General features: G+C 39.2%; 1 protein-coding gene across 1 annotated transcript in view; it reads left to right on the top strand.

The window, feature by feature from the left end:
* RALGAPA2 (Ral GTPase activating protein catalytic subunit alpha 2) overlaps positions 1-21,377 on the top strand; it is a 415,476-nt gene that overhangs the window by 38,141 nt on the left and 355,958 nt on the right. The window contains exon 3 of the mRNA XM_075564042.1: positions 2,022-2,074. Coding sequence (XP_075420157.1) covers positions 2,022-2,074 — 53 coding nt within the window. The remainder of the gene's footprint in view (positions 1-2,021; positions 2,075-21,377) is intronic.

Here is a 21,377-nt window from a genome sequence, read left to right as displayed (position 1 = left end):
GAGAGGGGAGATAATGGATGCTATTAGATGTTAGAGTATATGGGCCAAGGCAGGGTCAAGTAAAAAGAATTGAATATGGAAAGGAGTGCAAGGAGGCATTTTTTAAAGTGGAACAGGTAGGATGAAGAGTGTAGATACACAGACATTTGAAGTGGAGAGGAAACCTGAGGGGCTTCCTATCAAATGCCTTAATTGCTTCCATAAAGCAGGAATCCTGGAGGGAAAAGAGCTTAAAACTGGTCGTCTGGCACATGATAGGTGGCTTGGAGACTTAAAAATTTAGGATGTTCAAGCCATATGCAAGGGGACTTTAAAAAGTTTGTGGAAAATGGAATTGAAATATAAGGTGTATGAGAGAATATATGTTTTAAAACTATATTTTCCAAATTGTTAAATATTTCAGATATGAAATGATCCCACTTTTATTTTGCTTCCTAGTCTTGTTCCATCTCGTTGACACCTTACAGATGTATGGAGGAGGAAAATGTGATGTTATATGCAATCAAAATAGCAAAAACAGAAACAAAATCCCCATATATAGTTTTAAACGATCTTTCTTTTTCTTCTTCCCTTCACTCTTTTATAAAGATTGTGTAGGTCAGTTTATGATTCATAATAAGTTACTCCAAAACTAAACAGCTTAAAACAACAGCCATTCTTTTTAGCATATAGTTTTCTACATCAGACAGTTCTTCTGATTAGGTCTGGTACTTGCCTCTGTTGTCACCTGTGGAGCAGAGAGTCATTCACATGCCTGTGATTGATGCGCTGTTGGGCACCTTGGCTCTTCATGTGGCCTCTTATTTCCACTGGATTATTGCTTCCTCCTTTAATCGTGGCCTCAGGGCTCCATGCCCAGCAAGGATTTCCAAAGTTAGAGTTCTTTCTTTGTTTTTGTTGTGCATCCTACCATAATTTGAGCTCACAAGTAACTTCTTGAGGTTTTATTTATTTATTTTTAATTTTCATATCATTTTATTGGGGGCGTGTACAACTCTTATCACAATCCAAACATTCATCCTTTGTGTCAAGCACCTTTGTACATTTGTTTCCCTTATCATTTTCAAAACATTTGGTTTCTACTTGAGCCCTTGGTATCAGCTCCTCATTTTTTCCCCTCCCTCCCTGCTCCTCCTCCCTCCTGAGCCCTTTATAATTTATAAATTATTATTATTTTGTCATAGCTTATACTCTGATGTCTCATTTAACCCTCTTTTCTGTTGTCTGTCCCCCGGAGAGGAGGTTTTATATATATTTATATTCTTATAATCAGTTCCCCTTTTCTCCCCACCTTCCCTCCACCCTCCCGGTATCGCCACTCTTACCACTAGTCCTGAAGGGATCATCTGTCCTGGATTCCCTGTGTTTCCAGTTCCTGTCTGTCCCAGTGTACATCCTCTGGTCTAGCCAGATTTGTGAGGTAGAATTGGTATCATGATAGGGGGGAGGAGAAAGCATTTAAGAACTAGAGGAAAGCTGTGTGTTTCATTGTTGTTGCACTTCACCCTGACTGGCTCATCTCCTCCCTGCGACCTCTCTGTAAGGGGATGTCCAGTTGCCTACAGATGGGCTTTGGGTCTCCACTCTGCACTCCCCCTCATTCACAATGATATGATCTTTTGTTCTTTGATGCCTGATACCTAGTCCCTTTGACACCCCATGATCACACAGCTGGTGTGTTCTTCCATGTGGGCTTTGTTTTGTCTCAGCTAGATGGCCACTTGTTTATCTTCAAGCCTTTAAAACCTCAGATGCTATTATCTTTTTGATAGCTGGCACTGTATTGTAGCAACTTGGAAAATGTGGAAGCTGTGTTTAAACAACTAGCAAGAGACAGATCTGCTCATGTGGACCCAAGTGTCCATCTACATTGCTATTGTGTGCCCCACACTATTTTTTGATATTTTTTGAATAAATGAATATATATTGAGGCTTAAGTGTTTTAAGATGATTTTTAACATACTTTGTAGAATTCTAATGTTAAGATGTTGGCATGATAACTCCTTTTTTACATTTTCCAGGGAATAATAAATCACAAAGAGAGGAGCTGGACTCTATCCTGTTTCTATTTGAAGTAAGTTCTTATTAATTCATTTAGCTAATTATTTGCATTTAGTGTTTCTTCCTCCTCCCCTCCCACCCTAATTTACAAGCAATACTGAAAATGTATTCTTATGATTATGTATGTATATAACATGCATTCACACAAACAGGTCGGAGTAACTTTCCTGCATTGGTACCAAGACACAAAATTAATAGGTAAAAGAGTATGCATGCTTTAAAACCTATTAGATATTGCCAAATTGCTCTCCAGAAAAATCATATGTAAAATTATATGTAAGTTTTATGTAAATTTCTTATACCTTAACCTACACTGGGATTGATTTCTCTTTTTTAATATAAAAAAATATGACATGAAAACATTATTGTTTTAATATATATATTTTTCTGAGTACTAGTGAAGTTGTTCTCTTTGTGTGTGCTTTGCTCATATAATCTTGGTACATTTGGAATAACTGGATAAATATCCATCTTACTGATATCTTGAGAACTACATACAGAACTGAATTATAGGTTCTAAAGATTACTTGTTTAGTATATAGAAAATATCCATAGTTTGAGGAGCTTGTGTTAAGGGTGGTGTAAGAGGATAACATTTTGTTGCTGTAGGGTCAGGCCTAATGCATATTCACTGCATATCTGTCTGGAGCTAGGAGGCTTTAATGGGAATATGGCGAGGAGCTTCCTGGGATACAGAATACTTTGAGCTCGGGAATCCTTCATTGCAGGCTTTGGCTAATGGGTCATTGTTAAGGATTGCGGTCCTCCTGTCTCTCCTTTGAGAGTTGTACCTCTTCACGAGGGTAGCAAACATTGTAGAAAAGGTTATTACATTTCCTCTGGCCAATAAACACAAGTGGGGTTAATTGAAGGGTGGAGAGATAAATGACTTGGTGAGCCTCGCCTTTCTTGTCTCTCGCTCTTTGATCATCGGACCAGGGTGCTTGCTTGTTCTGTGACTCAATTTACAGGCTGCACTACCTGTGGGATGCCTCGCCTGTGGACTGTGTCGCTGTAAGTTGGGGTCCCTTTAAGACCACATGATTGGAATGTACATCTCTGGAGCTGGGAACTGACGGTTGGTGACCTAGCTGATGGTTGGTGACCTGGCTTGCTGTTTGCTTCGTGTGCTGGGATAGCCTAGCTCTCTCTACAGAGGACTACCTGGCGGCCCTCAAGACTTAAAGGACTGCCAGTGTCTCACAACTCTCTCATGAGAGTGAGTTGCACTGAGCCATTTGTACTGCTTTATAATTTAACAGTTCATTTCTTGTATTATATATCTATCTTTATGTATACACATAAATACATATATATATATATAAATAAAATTACTAGAAATCTGTTGGTGTCTCTCTAGAGAACCCTGTCTAGCACACCCTCTTATATCAGCAGCTAAACCAGTCCAGGCCAGGGCAGACTGTGGAACAAATACTTATGTAAGTTCAGGCTGAAACTGAAGAAAATGAAAGCAAGTCTATAAGAGTCTAATTTTGAAAACATTGCAAGAACAGAGTTGATGCATTAATTACTAATAACCGAAGACTGGATGAACTAGGGATGACATCAAGAATGTCATTCATGAAGGAAGGAAAAGGACTTTAAAAAGACAAGAAATAAAGAAAGAAAGGATCAAAGTGGACATCAAAGAGACGGAAACTTGCTAGTTGTAGAGTAGCTAAGGAAAATGGGAGAAATGATGCAGTCAAAGAGCTAAATAGAAAATTTCAAAGGGCAGCTCGAGAGGACAAAGTAAAATATTATGATGAAATGTGCAGAGACCTAGAATTAGAAATGCAGAAAGAACATGCTCAGCATAATCTTAAAGTGGAATAATTCAAGAAAAAATTCAAACCTTAAGTTGTAACTTTGGAAGATTCTGTTGGTAAAATATTGAATGATGCAGGAAGTATCAAAAGAAGATGGAAAGAATACTAGAGCTACTGGTAGTTGGTTGACATTCTAGTGGTGCTCAAGGAACAAGGTCAAGCTTCACTGAAAGCACTAGGCAAAAATAAGGCTCCAGGAATTGATGGAACACCAACTGAAGTGTTTCGATAAGCTAATGGAGCACTGGAAGCACTTGCTTTCTATACTAGGAAATTTGGAAGGCAGCTACTTGACGAACTGACTGGAAGAGATTTATATTTGTACCCATTCCAAAGGAAGGTGGGAAATTATAGAATGCATAATTTATAGAACAAGTGAACAAATTATAGAACCACATCACTGATATCACATGCAAGTAAAATTTTGCTGAACATTCTCCAACAATGGTTGGAGCAGTGCATTGACAGGGAGCTGCCAGAGATTCTGGCTGGATTCAGAAGAGGACTAGGAACAAGAGATATCATTGCTGATGTCCAATGATGTTGGCTAAAAGCAGAAAATAGAAGATGTATTTATTTGTACTTCATTGACTCGCCATGGGATTCAACTTATGTAGATCTTAACAAACTGTGAATAACCTTTAGAAGAGTGGGAATCCTGGAACACTTAATTGTGCGCATGCATAATGTGTACACGGATCAGGAAGCATTTATTTGAACAGAACAAGGGAATACTGCATGGCTGAAACTCAGGAAAAGTGTGCATCAGGGGTAGTGGTAAAAAGGAAGACCCTTGAGATGGACTGACACTGTGGCTGTAACAGGGGCTCAAACCAAGAACAATGGTGAGGATGGAGCAGGACTGAACAGTGTTTCATTCTGTTGTACATGCGCTGCTGTGAGTCAGAATTGCTTCGATGACATTAATAACAACAACAACAACAACAACAGACCTCTGGTAAAGCCTGTATGGAGGAACCATGTTTTGGCAGGAACTTGAAATAATCCATCTGTCTCTTAACTATATATTGATTGTAATTTGTTTGTACTATGCCATTATGTCATCGTTGATGCATTTATGAAAGATTCTATAACATATGAGGGGGCTTCAAAAAGTTCATGGAGAATGAAATTGCACGGAATGGGGTTTTCCCGTGAACTTTTTGAAACTCCCTCTTAGTGCAAATTATGAAGCATAAGAATTAAGCTCCACTCCCTTGGCTCTACTACTCCCATTTGAGGAACAGGAAGGTTTAGGAGTGTTCTACCTTACCTCCATCCTTTTCTCCTCTGGAGGCAACCACTCCCCTGTAGTTTTTTGTTAACTTTGTTGATCCACTTAACCTTCCCCTCCAAAAGCAAAAAAACCTTTTTTTTAAAATCTTTTATTCTTAGGGAGTCTGATGTTACTATGCGTTAGCTAGTGAGTTGCTAATGGCAGTCCAAATCTACCCACTGCTCCATTGAATACGGCTGTCTACTCCTATAAAGATTTATAATCTCAAATACCTAATATAGGATCACTATGGCTCACAATAGGTGTAGTGGTTACACATTGGACTGATACCCGAAAGGTTAGCAGTTTGAAGCCACCAGCCACCCTCAGGAAAAAGGGGAGGCTTTCACTCCTTTAAAGAGTCACAGTCTCAGAAACTCACAGGGGAAGGTGTACCCTGTCCTGTTGGGTCACTAAGGGTTGGAATTGACTCGATGGCAGTGAGAAGAAATGGGTCATAATCAACTTGATGGCAGCAGTTTTTTTGCTTTTTGTTTGTTTTTTGTAGCCTTTAACACATATTATGTAACTGTGTTTGTTTTGAGCTTAATAAAAATGGGGCCATATAGTTGTCTGTTTCTTGCTTTTGTATTTTCACCATTTAAAAAATGTGCCATCGATAATATAGTTTGAATGTAGCTCTAGTCCTTTCTGCTGTGGGATTAAGTGGATTTTCCACAGAGTTCAAATATGAATGATCCTGGAACTTACCCCGAAAATCTGATTTTTTGACATCTATCACAACACGTTTCAGTCGACGTAAGACAAGGCTAAACCTCTTAACTATTATTTTGGTCATTGTAAGTTGGGCCATTTAACAACTTAACATAAGGATTGACATTTCAAGGGTTAGCTTGAGTGAATGCTCTTCCTGAGAGCATGCTATGAGAGGAGTGGGGAGCAGGGAGCCTGCAGGTTTCCTGGCTAATTTGAAAGTCAATAGCTCTCATTGCTAGTGAGTTGATTCTAACTCTTAGCAACCCATTAAGACAAAGTAGAACTGTGTCTGTGGGTTTCTATAACTGTACATCTTCATTGGAGTAAAAGCCTCTGCTTTCTCTTGTGCAGTACCTGGTGGTTTCAAACTGTGGACCTTGTGATTAGTAGCCCAATGCCTAACTCAGCGCACCACCAGGATTCTTCAGTATTCGTAGTTAGCAGTCAAAATGGATATTGGCCTTCATCGTTGGCAAAATCCTCTTCAATGCCAAGTACCTTGTTCTTTGTGCTCCTTCACACTTAACCTTTCTTCATTGTCTCAGCCTTTCAGTACACCGTAAAATAAAAGTGTGAAAGATGGGCATCCTGTTTTTGATTCTAAAGGGAGTTTTACTAGTCTTTACCACTAAAAAGAATGTTTGCTGTACATTTTTGGAAGATAACCTTTATCAGATTGTAGAAGCTTGCTTCTATTCCTAATTTGGTAAGATTTATAAAGCGTAAATAGTTATGAAAATTTTCAGTTTATTTTCTGCATTGAGATGATCACATGATTCTTCATTAAACTTGCTATGGTGAATGACAGTTCTGAATGTTTTTTGGTAGCTGCTGTAGGGGTAAAAAGACTCCAAATTTATACATTTTGTAGAAACCCCTTTGATCATTCTTGAATAGGACAAGAACAAGGACAAAACAAAGTCAAACCATCAGTTTGAGGCCATGTTGGTGTTCAAAGGATTCATGCCATGTAACTAATCATAGAAGATAGGAAAAAGTAATTGTTACAAATTCATGTTTGGTGGTAGATTAATTCATCACTATGCGGGCAGGAATACAAAAGGCTCAAGGGAGAGGACAATGATTGGGATACTTAAATAATTTCAGATTAGAAAGCTTTACAGAATTGGTCTTGGGGCTCTTCTACCACCTGGCTACATGGTGGTGAGGATATGACTCATGATCAGGAGGTCCTTAGTAATATCTGCTGGTTCCCAATTTCCAGATGACTTGTATTTGTACATCATTAAGGATATGCCCAGACAAGTTTCCAGAGGGCAACACTACCCCTCTCTGGGCTAAGTCCGAGGTGATGTAATCTACTTCCAAAAACACGCTGCCTGAGGACATAGCTGTTGCCCTGCTGCTTAGTGGTCAACATGAACTCAAAACTGAATTGATGTCAAGACTTAAAATGTAGGACTCCCAGTATAAATCAGTCTTCCGTAAACCAAATGCTTTACAATTTAATCTCTAATACATGGCTGATAGCTATCTGGTTAGCAGTTTTGAGTCTATGTTCATTACAGAGAATGATCTTTCTCATTACTATTTTTGATGGACTTTATAGTAAGTGAATGTTATTTAGCATTTCTTTTTACATTATTATATAAAGTAGTTGTATAAGATGGGAATGATCTTTTTCTGTTAAAGTACTTAGTCCTTCTTGTAAGAATCATCTGAAACTGGTGTTTACTTTTAAAAATCTTAATGGAAGATTGCAAACTATTTTAAGTTTGTTAACAGTCAGAGTATTATCCAGATTTTTCTTTTTTTTCTTGATTTGTGTTTGATATCCTTTATATATTTTTAAGAGTTTGTTCATACCACCCAAATGAAACCCTACTTCTAGTTTAATTTGTTGCTCTGAAGCTCTCTCTGGCTGCTGCTAGTATCCTCGTCTTTGGTATTCTGTAATTTCACAACAGCATGTGTACCTCAAGATTTCCCATCTTGCTTATTTTGTATGTGCTTTCTGTATCTTTTGGTTCATATATTTTATCATTTCTGGAAAATTCTCAGCTACTATCTTCTCTAATATTGTTATTTATGTCCATACTTTCTAGGGTTATTATTTATACTTTAAAAACGATTTTCTATATCTATTAAACTTGTTTTATCTTCTCATCTTGTTGTTGTATTGTATTTTGTGGTACTTCTTCAGTTAATTCTTACAGTTTACCAACACTCATCATTTGGGTCTTATGCGCTGCTCAACCAGTCTATTGAGTTGTAAACATCAGTGATTTTTATTATAAAAGTTTTTGGTTTAGTATTCATATATGACATGTTGTTTTTGACCATATTGGTCCTTGCTCATTTTTGTACATCTTTTATTTCCTTAAACATTTATTATATTTAATTCAATCTAAAGTGTTAGGTTGTCTTAAATCCTCGTCTAAAATCTATTCCAGAACTGAAGGGTAACTAAGGACCATTGTCTTGGGGGTTTCACGGGTCTGTATCTTACCAGTAAGCCTGGTTTTCTTTATGATTTTGAATTTTGTTACACATTTTATTCTACTATGTGCAAGACCTTTCGATGTCATTGTGATTCCTTTCAGGGCAGTTGTTGGCGGTAGCCACGTGTCATCTGTTCTTTGAGTCCCAGGGCTGTAGCGATTGATGTTTGCGTGGACCATTAGTCCCTTGAACTGGTTATTTCCCTGCGTCTTTGATTTTCATAGTCCTCTCTCCTCTGGTCAGGAAGAGACCAATAGTTGCACCTTAGATTTTAAGGCCAGAAAGTATAGAATATTGCTTTTGTGGACTATGCTATGCTAAATTGAGCTTTGTTTCTGTAAATTTGTATCCAAAAAATGTCTAACACAGTTGTAGGTTGGGCGAGCCCAGTCTGCGGTCTCTCATCGGCAGAGGCAGATGAATCTGTCAGCTTATGAGGCTTGTCACTAGGAAGGTGCATTAATAGAAGATGCTTTGGCTCAAGTCCAGAGAACTGAATGTTGATGAAGTAAATGCAGGTTCTAGACTCAGCCAAAAGAGAGCAAAGTTTCCCACAGCGTTCATCTAGCTACGGTTCATCCAAGACCTAGAGTTAGCAAACCAAAAAAGAAGAACACATTCAGCATATCTTAAACTGAATGAACTAAAGAAAAAAAATTCAAATCTGGAGTTGCAATATCAAAAGATTTTATGGGAAAAATGTTGTATAATGCAGGAAGTATCAAAAGAAGATGGAAAAAACACAGTCACTGTTCCAAAAAGAACTAGTCGATTTTCCACTCTTTCAAGAAGTAGCATATAAACAAGAACCAGTGGTGCCGAAAGAAGTCCATGGTGTACCGAAAGCATTAAACAGAAATAGGCTCCAGAAATTGATGGAATACAATTGAAATGTTTCAACAAACTGATGTAGTACTGGACACACTCGCTTGTCTATGCCAGGAAACTTGAAGACAGCTACTTGGCCAGCTGACTGAAAGGGGTTCATATTTGTACCCATTCCAAAGACAGGTGATCCAACAGAATCCTCAAATTATAGAACGATATCATTTTTATCACATGTAAGTAAAATTTTGCTGAAGATCATCCCATAGTGGTTGCAGCAGGACATTGACAGAGCGGAGAGAGGTCCAGGCTAGATTTAGAAGGCATGGAACAAGGAGTAACATTGCTGATGTCCCGATGTCCAATGGACCTTGGCTGAAAGCAGAGAATACCAGAAAGATGTTTACTTGTGTTTTATTGACTATGCCAAGGCATTTGACTGTGTGGATCATAACAAACTATGGACAACCCTGAGAAGAATTGGATTTGCGGAACATTTCATTGGGTGTTCATTGGAACTTGTACATGGATCAAGAGGTAGTTATGCAAACAGAACAAGGAACTATTGCATGGTTTAAAATCAGAAAAGGTCTATGTCAGGGTTATTCATCTGTCTCCTGAGCAAGTGATTAGAGAAACTGGATGATATATAGAAGACTGCAGTATCAAGATTGGAGGAGAGCTTATTAACAGCCCCAGTTATGCAGATGACACAACCTTGGTTTCTGAAAGTGTGGAGGACTTGAAGCACTTGTTGATGAAGATCAAGGATTGCAGTCTTCAGTATGGAATAAAACTCAATAAACTATCACAGTAAATAAGACCAAAATCTTCACGATTGAATCAATAGGTTGCATCATGATAAGTGGAGGAAAGATTGGCGTTGTCATTGATTTTTTTGCTTGGATCCACCAACAATGCTCTTGGAAGCAGCAGTCTAGAGATCAAAAGACGAGTTGCATTAGATAAATGTACTACACAAGACCTCTTTAGAGTCCTGAAAAGCAAGGATGTTACTTTGAGAACGAAGGAGTACCTGACCCAATCCATGGTGTTTCATTTGACTTATATACATATGAAAGTTGCACATTGAATCAAGAAGATCAAAGAAGAATCTATGTGTTTGAATTGTAGTGCTGTTGAATTATTTTGAAGGTACCATCGATCGGCTGCCAAAAGAACCACACCAAAAAAAATCTGGGTTTGAAGAAGTATGGCCAGAGTGCTCCTTAGAGACAAGAGTGGCAAGATTTTGGCTTACCTCTTAGACATGTCAGGGACCATTATGCTTCATACAGCAGAGGGGCAGTGAAATAGTAAAAGGCCTTTAGGGATATGGATTGACAATGTGGCTGCTGCAATGGGCTCATAGACACAACTGTGAAGATGGCGCAGGACTGGGCAGTATTTCCTTCTGGTGTTCCTGACTTGCTATGGGTTGGAACTTACTCAATGGCACCTAACAGCAAAAACAACAGGCCAGACCTCCAAGGTAGCTTACTTTCAGTTGCTTGCTCAAGGCAACCTGCTTTCACTCAGGCAGGGCCATGGCCTGAGTAAGGGAATTGCATTTCACCCTAGTGTTTTTACAATGGCTTGACTGCTCTCAGAAGATTATATTCCGTTAATTCGCACCATATGGGATGACTAGACCTTAACTGTCAGACCACTAAGAATACTGCCCAACCAGGATGATACAAAGCCAAACTACTACCGTTTCACCTTTTTGAACTTGGCACTTGTACATATCTCAAGCTGTAAATAATGTCTATATAAAGACAAGAGTAAAGTCATACTTGCACTTAACACGATATGACATGCGTACAAATGAGAACACACTAACCCCATTCACATAATACATTTTATAAAATGGACAAAACAAAAATATTTGTATATATTCAAGGAGAAAGTACTCGTGACAATTACAGTCCTCATTTTGCAACTGGTTATATGCTTGATTTTGCTGTTATTTAGGACTATCTTCTTCTACCACCCATCCTGAATTCCCTTTGCCCACAGCAGGCATCCTGACTGGTCAAGATTCTTTGCTTAGTGGGCTTGACTCAGATCTTTGTTCTTGAAGGGTCTGGGCCTTTGGTACCGTGCCAGAATTGGATTGCTGTAGTTTTACCATTTCTGTAGTAACAGACATGGCACTACTAAAAGAGCTCTTAAATAATCTTCTGGGTTCCAGAATACTCTTCTTCACCTCCATTATATAATATCCAAATGATTTCCCTTTAATTTCTTGTTCGATGACATCAGTGTTCTCTTTTCCAAATGGAAATGTTCTTCCCTTTAGAAGCAAGATCTCCAGACCTGAAAGGCACATTGTTGTAAAGACAGAAAGCAAAGTGGGTGCAAGTTGGTCACTAGGAGTACCTATTGGTACTCAGGAGTTCCTGCTTCCTATCCGGTTCCACAATTATGTCTTTAGAAGAATGGTCTTTAGAAGACCATTCCAATGGTCTATCAAGCCAACTACTTCAGATTTCTGGGGGATATGGGAAGACCATGATTTTGAAACGTGTGGGTCCATTGCTGCACTTCATTTGCTGTCAGGAGAGGTCACTTGATTTGAGGTGATTCTCTCCAGAGTACCACTGCTGCTGGATAAGACATTTGGAATGTCCCTGGATAGAATTTTTGGTAGATTATGGATATGGAGGAAAGTAAATCCATATTCAGTTCTATTCTACTAAGAAAAAAAATGGTGCTCTTACCATGATGGAAGTGGCCCTTTGTAACCAACTTGTCGCCAGGTTACCAATTGATCTCTCTGAAGAATAGTCCTATATCTTGGATTTAGCTTTAGTCTCTGCTACTGGCAGATTAGGTACTCAACAGTGGTAGTAGCTAAGTCAACCTTGGTGAGTGGAGGGCCATACTTCTGGGCCTGTGCATAGCCTCCATTCCTACCACCACCATGGCCACTTTGTTCATGAGCCCATTGGGCAATGACTGGAGTGACTGCGAAAGTGGATGACTGGTTCCCACAGAATGTACCATTTTGTCCTCTTGATTATTAAAATTCTTCTTTGCTGAGGTAACACTTTGGTACAAATTTGAATGAGACATTAACATCTCCCCCCCCTTTTTTTTTGCTTATTCAGAGAAGTCTACCCTCATACTATTCCCCCACACCGCCTTGTCATCAATTTTCCAATCATGCTCCTTCCATGACCCAGACCAGCCAGCTAGACCATTGTTAAAAGCTCACAAATATGTACAGTTGTACATTTGGCCAATTTTTGCTCTTAAACAAAATGAACCAACAGGCATACTGCTTGAAGTGTTGCCCATTGGGAGAATGGGGAAGGCAGAGGGAGAGGAAGTTTCCCTGGGCCTACCTTATGAGAAGGCCACGCCCACAAGGAGACACCTCAGGTTGTGACTTGATTGACAGGTTGAATACTACCTTTAGAGTTTTATATATCTTCCAGTTGACATAAATTTTGTAATTACCACAGGGTCCTAAATATCATAGTATCCCTTCAGATTATGGTTTTGAGCCAATGTTGTTTGGTTATGTCTAAGAAGTTTCCATAATTTGATTCCCCATATGTTCCACCATATCATGGATATATTTGTAGCCAAGGTGTGTGTGTGTGTGTGTGTATGTGTGTGTATACATATACATGTACATATACACATATTCTCTGTACAACCTATACATATTTGTGGGTACACTTCCACTTTCCTTCTCACATTTGTTCATCCAGAATGTCTATTCATGTATATCCTCCAGTTAGCATTGAAATTTACTCTCTGGTAATCCTACATTTCTTTTTGTTCACATATCAGGTTTTGGGTCACCTTTCTTCTCCTATCTTCTGTCTTCTCTCCTCTTTTCTCTCCATTTATTTTATTTATCTCTTTCTTCATTTATTTTAGTTTCCTGTTGGTTTCCCTTGTTTCCTATAAAGCCCCCAAATGTTTAAGAATGCAAATATGCTGTTGTTGATCTCAGCTCTAATTGTATAGTAGAAGAACGATCGTCAGAGACTCATATCTTATGCTCCCCACAGAAGTGTCAATGACCAGAAACTGTACATTAATGAGAATTAGTTCTATGGACGGGTTTACTATATTGGAATTGACTTGATGGCAACAGGTTTAGATATTTGTTTGTTTGGTTTCCTCTGTGGTAGGCAAGAGAACTCTGGTAGTCTAGTGAGCTGTACACTGGACGGTTAGCAACAAGGGTAGGGGTTAAAACCCACCACCCATTTTATGGGAAAAAGATGAGGCTTTCTGCTCCAGTAAAATTCACAATTTTGGAAAATAACAAGGACAGTTCTGACCTTTTGCTGTGAGTCTGAATTGATGTGATGGCAGTTCATGGGCTGCTAATGCCAAGGTCGGTGTATCACAGCCCCAGTGGTTGTGGGAGAATGTTGAGGCTGTCTCCTATGAAGATATGAAGTCTTAGAAACCCTAGGGATTGGAATCAACTCAGTGGCAGTGGGTTTGGCTTGGTACATGGTAGAAAGAGACCTAGTAGCACAGCGGGTTAAACATTGGACTTTTAACCGAATGTTGACCATTTGAACCCACAAACTACTCTGAGAGAGAAAGACAAGGCAGTAGTTTTCTGTAAAGTTTTGCATCCTTGACAGCAGTAGGTCTAAGGCAGAACACAGGAACCCTGGTCACACAGGGGTTAAAGACTGGGCTGCTAACTGAAAGGTGAACAGTGTGACCCCACCAGCTGAACAGCAGGACAAAGGATGGCAGTCTATCTTCTGTAGGTTCACGATGAGTTAGAATCAACTCAGTGGCAATGGATTTGGCTTTAATTTGTAATAGAACAAATATATGTTATCAAAAACTCAATATTTTGTATAAAATATGAAAGAAGAATTAACTTATTGCTTATGGTTTTTCTTTTTCTGGCCTATGATGGTGAATGTGTCTGTATGCTTTCATTCTGGGTATTATGTAACTCATGCTAGTGTCATATAAACGGATTGTTTATTCAAGACCTATTGTACAGCCACAACTGTATAATAATAATCAAGATAGCTTGGTATTGATGCAATAGATAAATAGACCAGTGGATTGAAACAGATAATCCAGAAATACAACCAGACACTTATGTTATTATTGTTGTTGTTAGGTGCCATTGAGTCCATTCTGGCGGCACACAGTGACCCTGTTCACAACAAACAAACGCTGCCTGGTTCTGCCCCATTCTTAATCACGCTTCTGATGTCTGAGCCTATCTGCTTAGCCACTGTGTCAGTTTATTTCATTGAGAGCTTTTCTCATTTCACTGCCGCTCCATTTTACCAAACATGATGTCCTTCACCAAGGACTTCTTTTCTGACTGTATACCTAAAGTATGTAAGAAGCCCTCTTGCTATTGTTATCTTTAAGGAGTACTTGCAGAAACCTGATATTGATAAAGAACTAACACACCTCAAGTAAGGAAGAGATAGCCTTTTCAATAAATGATGCAAGAAAAATTGCATCTCCATCTTCAAGAGAATGAAATAGAACCCATAGCTCACACCACATATAAAAACAAATTCAACATCAAGCACAGTCTTAAAAGTAAACTCTAGAACCATGAGGACCATCAATAAAAAATAAGGACAAACTTAAAGGACACAATGCAAGACATAAATACACTACTCAGCATAATGAAAATCACCCACACTACAAAATACTATGAAACTAAAAGACTGGGACCTTCCAAAAATATGATAATTATGTGCATAAAAAGACTTGGTCAAAAGTGTAAAAAGAGAACCCACAGAGTGGGGAAAATATTTCGCAATGATAGCTGAGATAAAGGGCTAATTTTAAAAATCTGTTAAAAACAACAACACCTTAAAATAAGAAAAATATAAGTAACACAATAAAGAAATGGGCAGAAGACATGAATAGACAATTTATTACAGATGACCCAGGCAGCCAATAATCACATAAATGCTCAAGTTCATTAATCATAAAAGAAATAAAATTAAAACACTATTGAGATACCACCTCACACCAACATTCTCAGCAAAAAAAAAAAGAAAAAAGAAAATTAAAAATGCCCAAAACTTAAATAATAAATGCTGGAAAGGATGTTGAAAGTTTGGGATGCTCTTACATTGTTGGTGTCACTGCTAATTGTACATCAGCTATGAAAAACAGTGTGGTGCTTCCTTAAACAAATGCAAATATAAATACCTTAGGATCCTGCAGTCTCCCTACTTGGTGTCTACTCTAAGGAAGTAAAGAACAGCATGAATAGGCATAAGGGAACCCATATTTCTTGAAGCATTTTCCATAATAGCAAAAATATGGAAACAATAAAAAGCCCTGTCTGTGGAGAATGGTTACAAAATCTCTGGCACATATCTCAAAAAAAAAACAAAACAACCCACTGGCATTGAGTTGATTCAGTCTCAGAGGCCCTGAGACTGTAAGTTCTTTTTTTTTTTTCCCAAGATGATAATTATCTTTTATGTTTTAAGAATCCACATTTCTTGTTTTATACAAATGAAAATTCCATCTGTACCTCACTTATTTGACAGCATAATTATTAGTTCTTACAGAAGAGATAGCCTTATCTTTCTCCCACAGAGCAGCTCGTTGTTATGAACTGCAGACCTTGAGGTTAGCAGCCCAATCTGTAACCACTATGCCACGAGGCTGCTCCTTGGTACATATACACAGTGGAATATGATGCATCCTTAAAAACAATGACATTTCTGTCGAACTCCTTATGACATGGTCAAAGTTGAAGGACATTATGTTCAGCAAAGTTAGTCAATCTCATAAAGCTAAATATTTCATGACACCATTATTATAAAGGGAAGTAAAATGGTTTCCACATCAAAGGAAATACTTTGAAGACTGTGACCAGGCCATTGTCAGATGTTGGAGAGAGAAGGGAGAGGGAGATAAGGAGGAAGAGTTGGTGGGAAAAGAGAAAATAGAGAAAAAAGAACCACATACATGGGGAGTACACTGAGATATTGTCACTGTTTTGATGACGGCTCTGAGTGGTTATAAAGGTAGGCAAAGTAAACTCAAAAGTGCCAAATGCTTTTGTGACACAAAAGTTAATTCAAACAAATGAAAACAAAAAATGATGGTTTATGAAGATTTGTAGGTTAACACCTATTAATGCATAAATAATTGGAAAAGAGTTTCATTAGAAGAGATGGAATTATAAAGACATGGGAAATAAGAAAGGATATTCTAGAAATTAGAAATGAATTAGGATAAAGCATAAACATAAGAGAGTTAATATAGCATAAAAGAAGTATATACGGGAAAGAGCTTGGAGGCAAAGGACATTTATAGAGGTCTAGATCAAGACATATACATATGCAAATATATTTATATATAAGGATGGGGAAATACATCTATGTGCATATATTTATAGGTTTAGTATTAAGGTAGCAGAAGGACATTGAGCCTCCACTCGAGTACTCCCTCAATACAAGAATACTTTCTTATATTGAATTGGCATTCTATGATGTTCACCTTCCCGACATAACCACTGAAGACAAAGCGGGTGAATAATCAAATGTGGTGAAAAAAGCTGATTGTGCCCGGCTATCAAAAGATATAGCACCTGGGGTCTTAAAGGCTTTAAGGTAAACAAGTGGCCATCTAGCTCAGAAGCAACAAAGCCCACATAGAAGAAGCACACCAGCCTGTGCAATCATGAGGTGTTGAAGGGATCAGGTATCAGGCATCATCAGAACAAAAAATCTTGTCATAGTGAATGAGGGGGGAGTGTAGAGTGGAGACCCAAAGCCCATTTGTCGGCCACTGGAGATCCCTTGCAGAGGGGTCTCAGGGAGGAGACGAGCCAGTCAGGGTGCTTTTATGAAAAAATTCACCGTGACCATAGAGAACCTTCCCAGGCAATGATGAAAAATACAACTTTCCTCTAGTTCCTAAATGCTCTCCCTCCCCCCCCCCACTATCATGATCCCAATTCTACCTTGCAAGCCTGACTAGACAGAGGATGTACGCAGCGATTTGATGACATAAAAGTGGTGAAGAAAAAACGCCTCTGGGTGTGCTAATTCAGAGTGAGTTGCTGATGTAGGCCTAGTGGGAAAATGCATATATGAAAGCTCCCCTATATCCAACACAGTTCCAGTTTTTGGGAGTGTATCCACTCTTATAATAAAGCAAGCGGTGTCTCATCAGAGCTGCCAGCTCAGTCCCGATGATGATTTAGACTGCGAGCAGACTTTTCTGTCTGCCTTGACCTCTTTGCCCTCAAAAGTTGACCTTCCAGTCCCCTTTGACTATGTCTTCAACATTGTGTACCATTTAGGGCTTCAGGGGTTCTTTATGACATTTTAGATTGTTGGTATGACTCTTAATATTCCCTTCTATTTTAAAAACTATATCTATAGTTACTAGGTATTTCACATGTGGTGATGGGGTTGATTATGTGAGATTCCAAGATGGTAATTTACTTAGTTATCTCTGGTATAGTGATTTATTTAATATGGCTCTTCTAGCCAGTCTGTATAACTCTTACTAAATGACATTTTCCTAATGGGTCTGGGTAAGAGAAAGTAGGGGAAGAATTTGATAGGATTATTTGTTGTGAATGATTGTTAGCAGAGCTAATTGTTCTTAAAAAAAAAACTTAGACCTCAAATGTGGAGGTTGGTTAATTTTGCAATCCTGCGATCTGTAAAATTGTCCATCTCAGCAGCAGAAGGGGAGATCTCATCGCCAACATATAAAAGAACCAGAGAGTTGAGTTGGTTAGATTTTATGTCAACTGGATGTTACATGCGTGGATTTAGGGGTGAAGTCACAGCTTGATGGTGCCTCCTTGGGGTACGGCTTTTTTGTAAGAGGCACTGGGAGCTCCTTTCTCTCTTGGGCCTATTTTCTCCCATGCTTGCTTGGAATCTGTGTCTGGCTCCATCCAGGGTGGCCCATGTAGCCTGCTTTGCTGGCTTTCTGTCATGTTCTTGCTTACCTGGGATTCACACAACTGAATACCAACTGGCCTGATCATCCAACTTCCTATATTGCCTTCTTGCTTCATTCACTGGTTGCCATGACTGAAAGTTTCTGAGTAGCATCAGACCCATGGAGTTGATGTGGCCTGGGTTGGGACTCTTGATAAAAAACATAATTTTTTTGACATCAAATTATTTCTTATGAGAGGGTCACCTCCCACAAAAAATGGTAAATGGCTCTGCTGGGCAGAACTTTCATAGTACACATTTTTCCCGCTAGGTGAGCATCATGCATCTTGCAGAAACTTGTGATGTCATCCACAGCTTACAAGGACAGCGCTATGGAAAAACTCAAATGTAAGAGTGGTTTTCTGGTTTCAAAAGAGGTGGAATGTCGATTGATCAAAACTTCATTCAGGATGTCTGTTAACTTTCCGAATGGACAGAAATGTTGACAAAACTCGTGCACTTGTGCTCAAAGACTGACAATGAACCACTGAAGAAATGAGGAAGGTATCTGGACTTGGTGCTTGATTCAGTGAATTTTAACAGAAGATTTGGGAACGAGAAGGATTGTTGTGAAATTTGCTCGGATTCTGACTGACCAGGAAAAAGAACGTCGAGTGGAAACATGCCATGCTATGCAAGAATAGCTCCTAAGCAACCCAGACTTTTCCCCTAAGGTCATTGCTTGGTGACAAGACATGGTGCTGTTCTTATGACCCAAAAAGCAAACATCAATCAAGCCAGGACACCATCATCATCTTACCCATACAAAGCTTGTCAAGTGAAATCAAAGATCCAGACAATGCTCATGTGTTTGTTTGTTTTTTATGTGAGGGGATAGTGTATCTGGAGTTTGTTCTACCAGGTCAGACTGTTAACCATTGCCTAGCAGTGTGCAGGAAAAAAAGGACCTGATTTGTGAGAGATGGGGGACTGGTTGTGCTACCACGACAATAAACCTGCTTACACAGCCATCTCAGTACACCACTTTTGTTTTGTTTTTGCCAAAAAACAGTATGCCTCTTTTGCCCCTACACCTTCCTCATCTGATTTTGCTCTGTGACTTCTTTCTGTTTCCACAAATGCCAAGCGACATAAAAGAGGTGAAGAAAGAAATGAGGGAGGTGCTGCCAGCCATCTAAACAGATGAGTTTGAAAAATGTTTCCAAGAATGGAATCGCAGATTTGATGAATGTATTAAGTAGAATGGAGTGTACTTTGAAGGTGATAAGGTTGTTTGGTTAAAAAAATGAAATATCATATATACTCATGTATAAGCTGAGTTTTTCAGCACATTTTTATGAAGTTTTTGTGGTAAAATTAAGAGCTCAAGTGATATTCGGGTCAGCTTATACTTGAGTATATATGGTGTATAGCTTTGAAAAAAAATGTGTGTTTTTGGGGGGGCTACCCCTTCGTATATGATTATCACTTGTTTTTGGTTCTCTAGAAAACACAGCTTAACATAGGAGTTGAGCATGTCTTTGAACCTTGAGATTCCTGTGCATTGAACATCCTTGATTAGTGGAAAGCTAACAGCAGAGAAGTAGGAAGGGAGTGGCAGTATCAGAATCAAGAGCCAGTGAGTGAGCTTGGGCTTCTTTGACCACTGAAGGAATAAAGTTGAGTTCCTCTGTGCAAGAGGCTTGCTTGCGTGAGGCCTGTGCCTCTGGGCACTTAATTGGGGAGCTAGGCTTGCTGACCAATGGAGCCAGAGCTAGCGCCTTTGCACTGAGGCATATGGTCATGTCCATCAGGCATTTATTTACAATGCTAAGAGAGCTTTATCACATTGAACACATCCAACGGGTGAAGTGGTTGAAGGACTGAGGACCGTAAGAAACATGTATACGGGTATGACTGGAATGAGGCGGTCTTGACCAAAGTAAGTACTGTGTCCTAAAAACTTCTGACCCTGGTTTGTAACCAGTTAACTTCCATAATAAGCACCATCATTGTTAATATAGTTTGTGAATTCTGTGTAGTCACTGCAACGAATTATCGAATCCAGCTGTGAAATAGTGCTGTGAAAGGGATGATTGGTATCAAAATTAGTAAGGAGTTTGGAAGGAGGGTAGAGGCATGTGTGAACTTGCACCATAGAAATCCCGTTTGGGCTGATGAGTTTGACCCACCTTCCCTCTTCTAAAACCAGGAGGTCAGACACTGCCTTTATTCCATTTTTACGCTATCCCGAATAGAACGTAAATGGGCCATCCTATTTATTCATTTCTGAAGAAGGTTCTGTCTTTCAGTTTCATAGTTGGAAGAATAACAACTTTGTGCAGTTGATAATTTGTCCAAGGTGACAAATCTAGTAAATATGCTGTCATCTTTGGTGTTTCTAATTCTTGGATTTGTCCTCATAAATGAATGCCATGTTGCTTATCACTCGAAGGCCTCAGGACTTTCCTGCATTTTAAGCTGTATTTACATGGTATGCCTACCAGCTTGTACCTTCAAACCAAACCAAACTCACTGCTGTCGAGTTGAATATGACTCATCTCAAACCTATAGGACAGGCTGGAACTGCCCCTGTGGGTTTCTGAGACTGATTGTTCACTGGAATATAAAGCCCATCTTTTCTCCCACTGAGTGGCTGGTGGTTTCGAAATGGTGACCTTCTGGTGACTACTGCACTATCAGGGTTCCTAGCATGTACCTTTTCTTGCAAAATCCATTCATCGATTTGGCTTATTTATTGCATACCTACTATGTGCTAGGTACATGTGAGAATGGTGTTGGCCTGGTATCTGACCTCTACTTACTTCACAAAAGGACAGGAGGAGAATCACCATCAATCCAAGGTCAAATTCCTGTGAAGTGGAGGCAGAAGTCATGCCTTCACTCTCCAACATTTTTTTTTTTTTACCATTTCTGATGTCACCATCCCCCACTTGGCTCTCTACTTCTCTGCTGATTTTGATAATGTGCTACAATGGCTACACATTACTCACAGACAGCACTTAGGATGGTGGGGTTTATTAGGGGAGTTAGCATGTTACTAGTCAGGAGCAGAAATATCAGGATATAGTCCTTTGGTTGGGACGGCCTCTCAGCAGTGCCTGCAGGCACACTTCTCTTTTGTCCTCCACCTCTCAGCCCAAAGGTCCTTTGGCCTGCGCCCTGCTTAGGCAAGCATTAAAAAGCTGTCATCGCTAATAAAATGCACACAAAGCTCTGTCAACCTTGCTGATAAAATGACCAAAAGGCACTGCCTCGGCCCCAAGCCTCAATCCACTGAGGCTCAGCTCTACGTCC

This window comes from Tenrec ecaudatus, chromosome 12, assembly GCF_050624435.1.
Source record: "Tenrec ecaudatus isolate mTenEca1 chromosome 12, mTenEca1.hap1, whole genome shotgun sequence".
Taxonomy (NCBI): domain Eukaryota; kingdom Metazoa; phylum Chordata; class Mammalia; order Afrosoricida; family Tenrecidae; genus Tenrec; species Tenrec ecaudatus.
The sequence above is the reverse complement of the archived record's forward strand: the minus strand, read 5'-3'. Positions and strand labels throughout refer to the sequence as shown.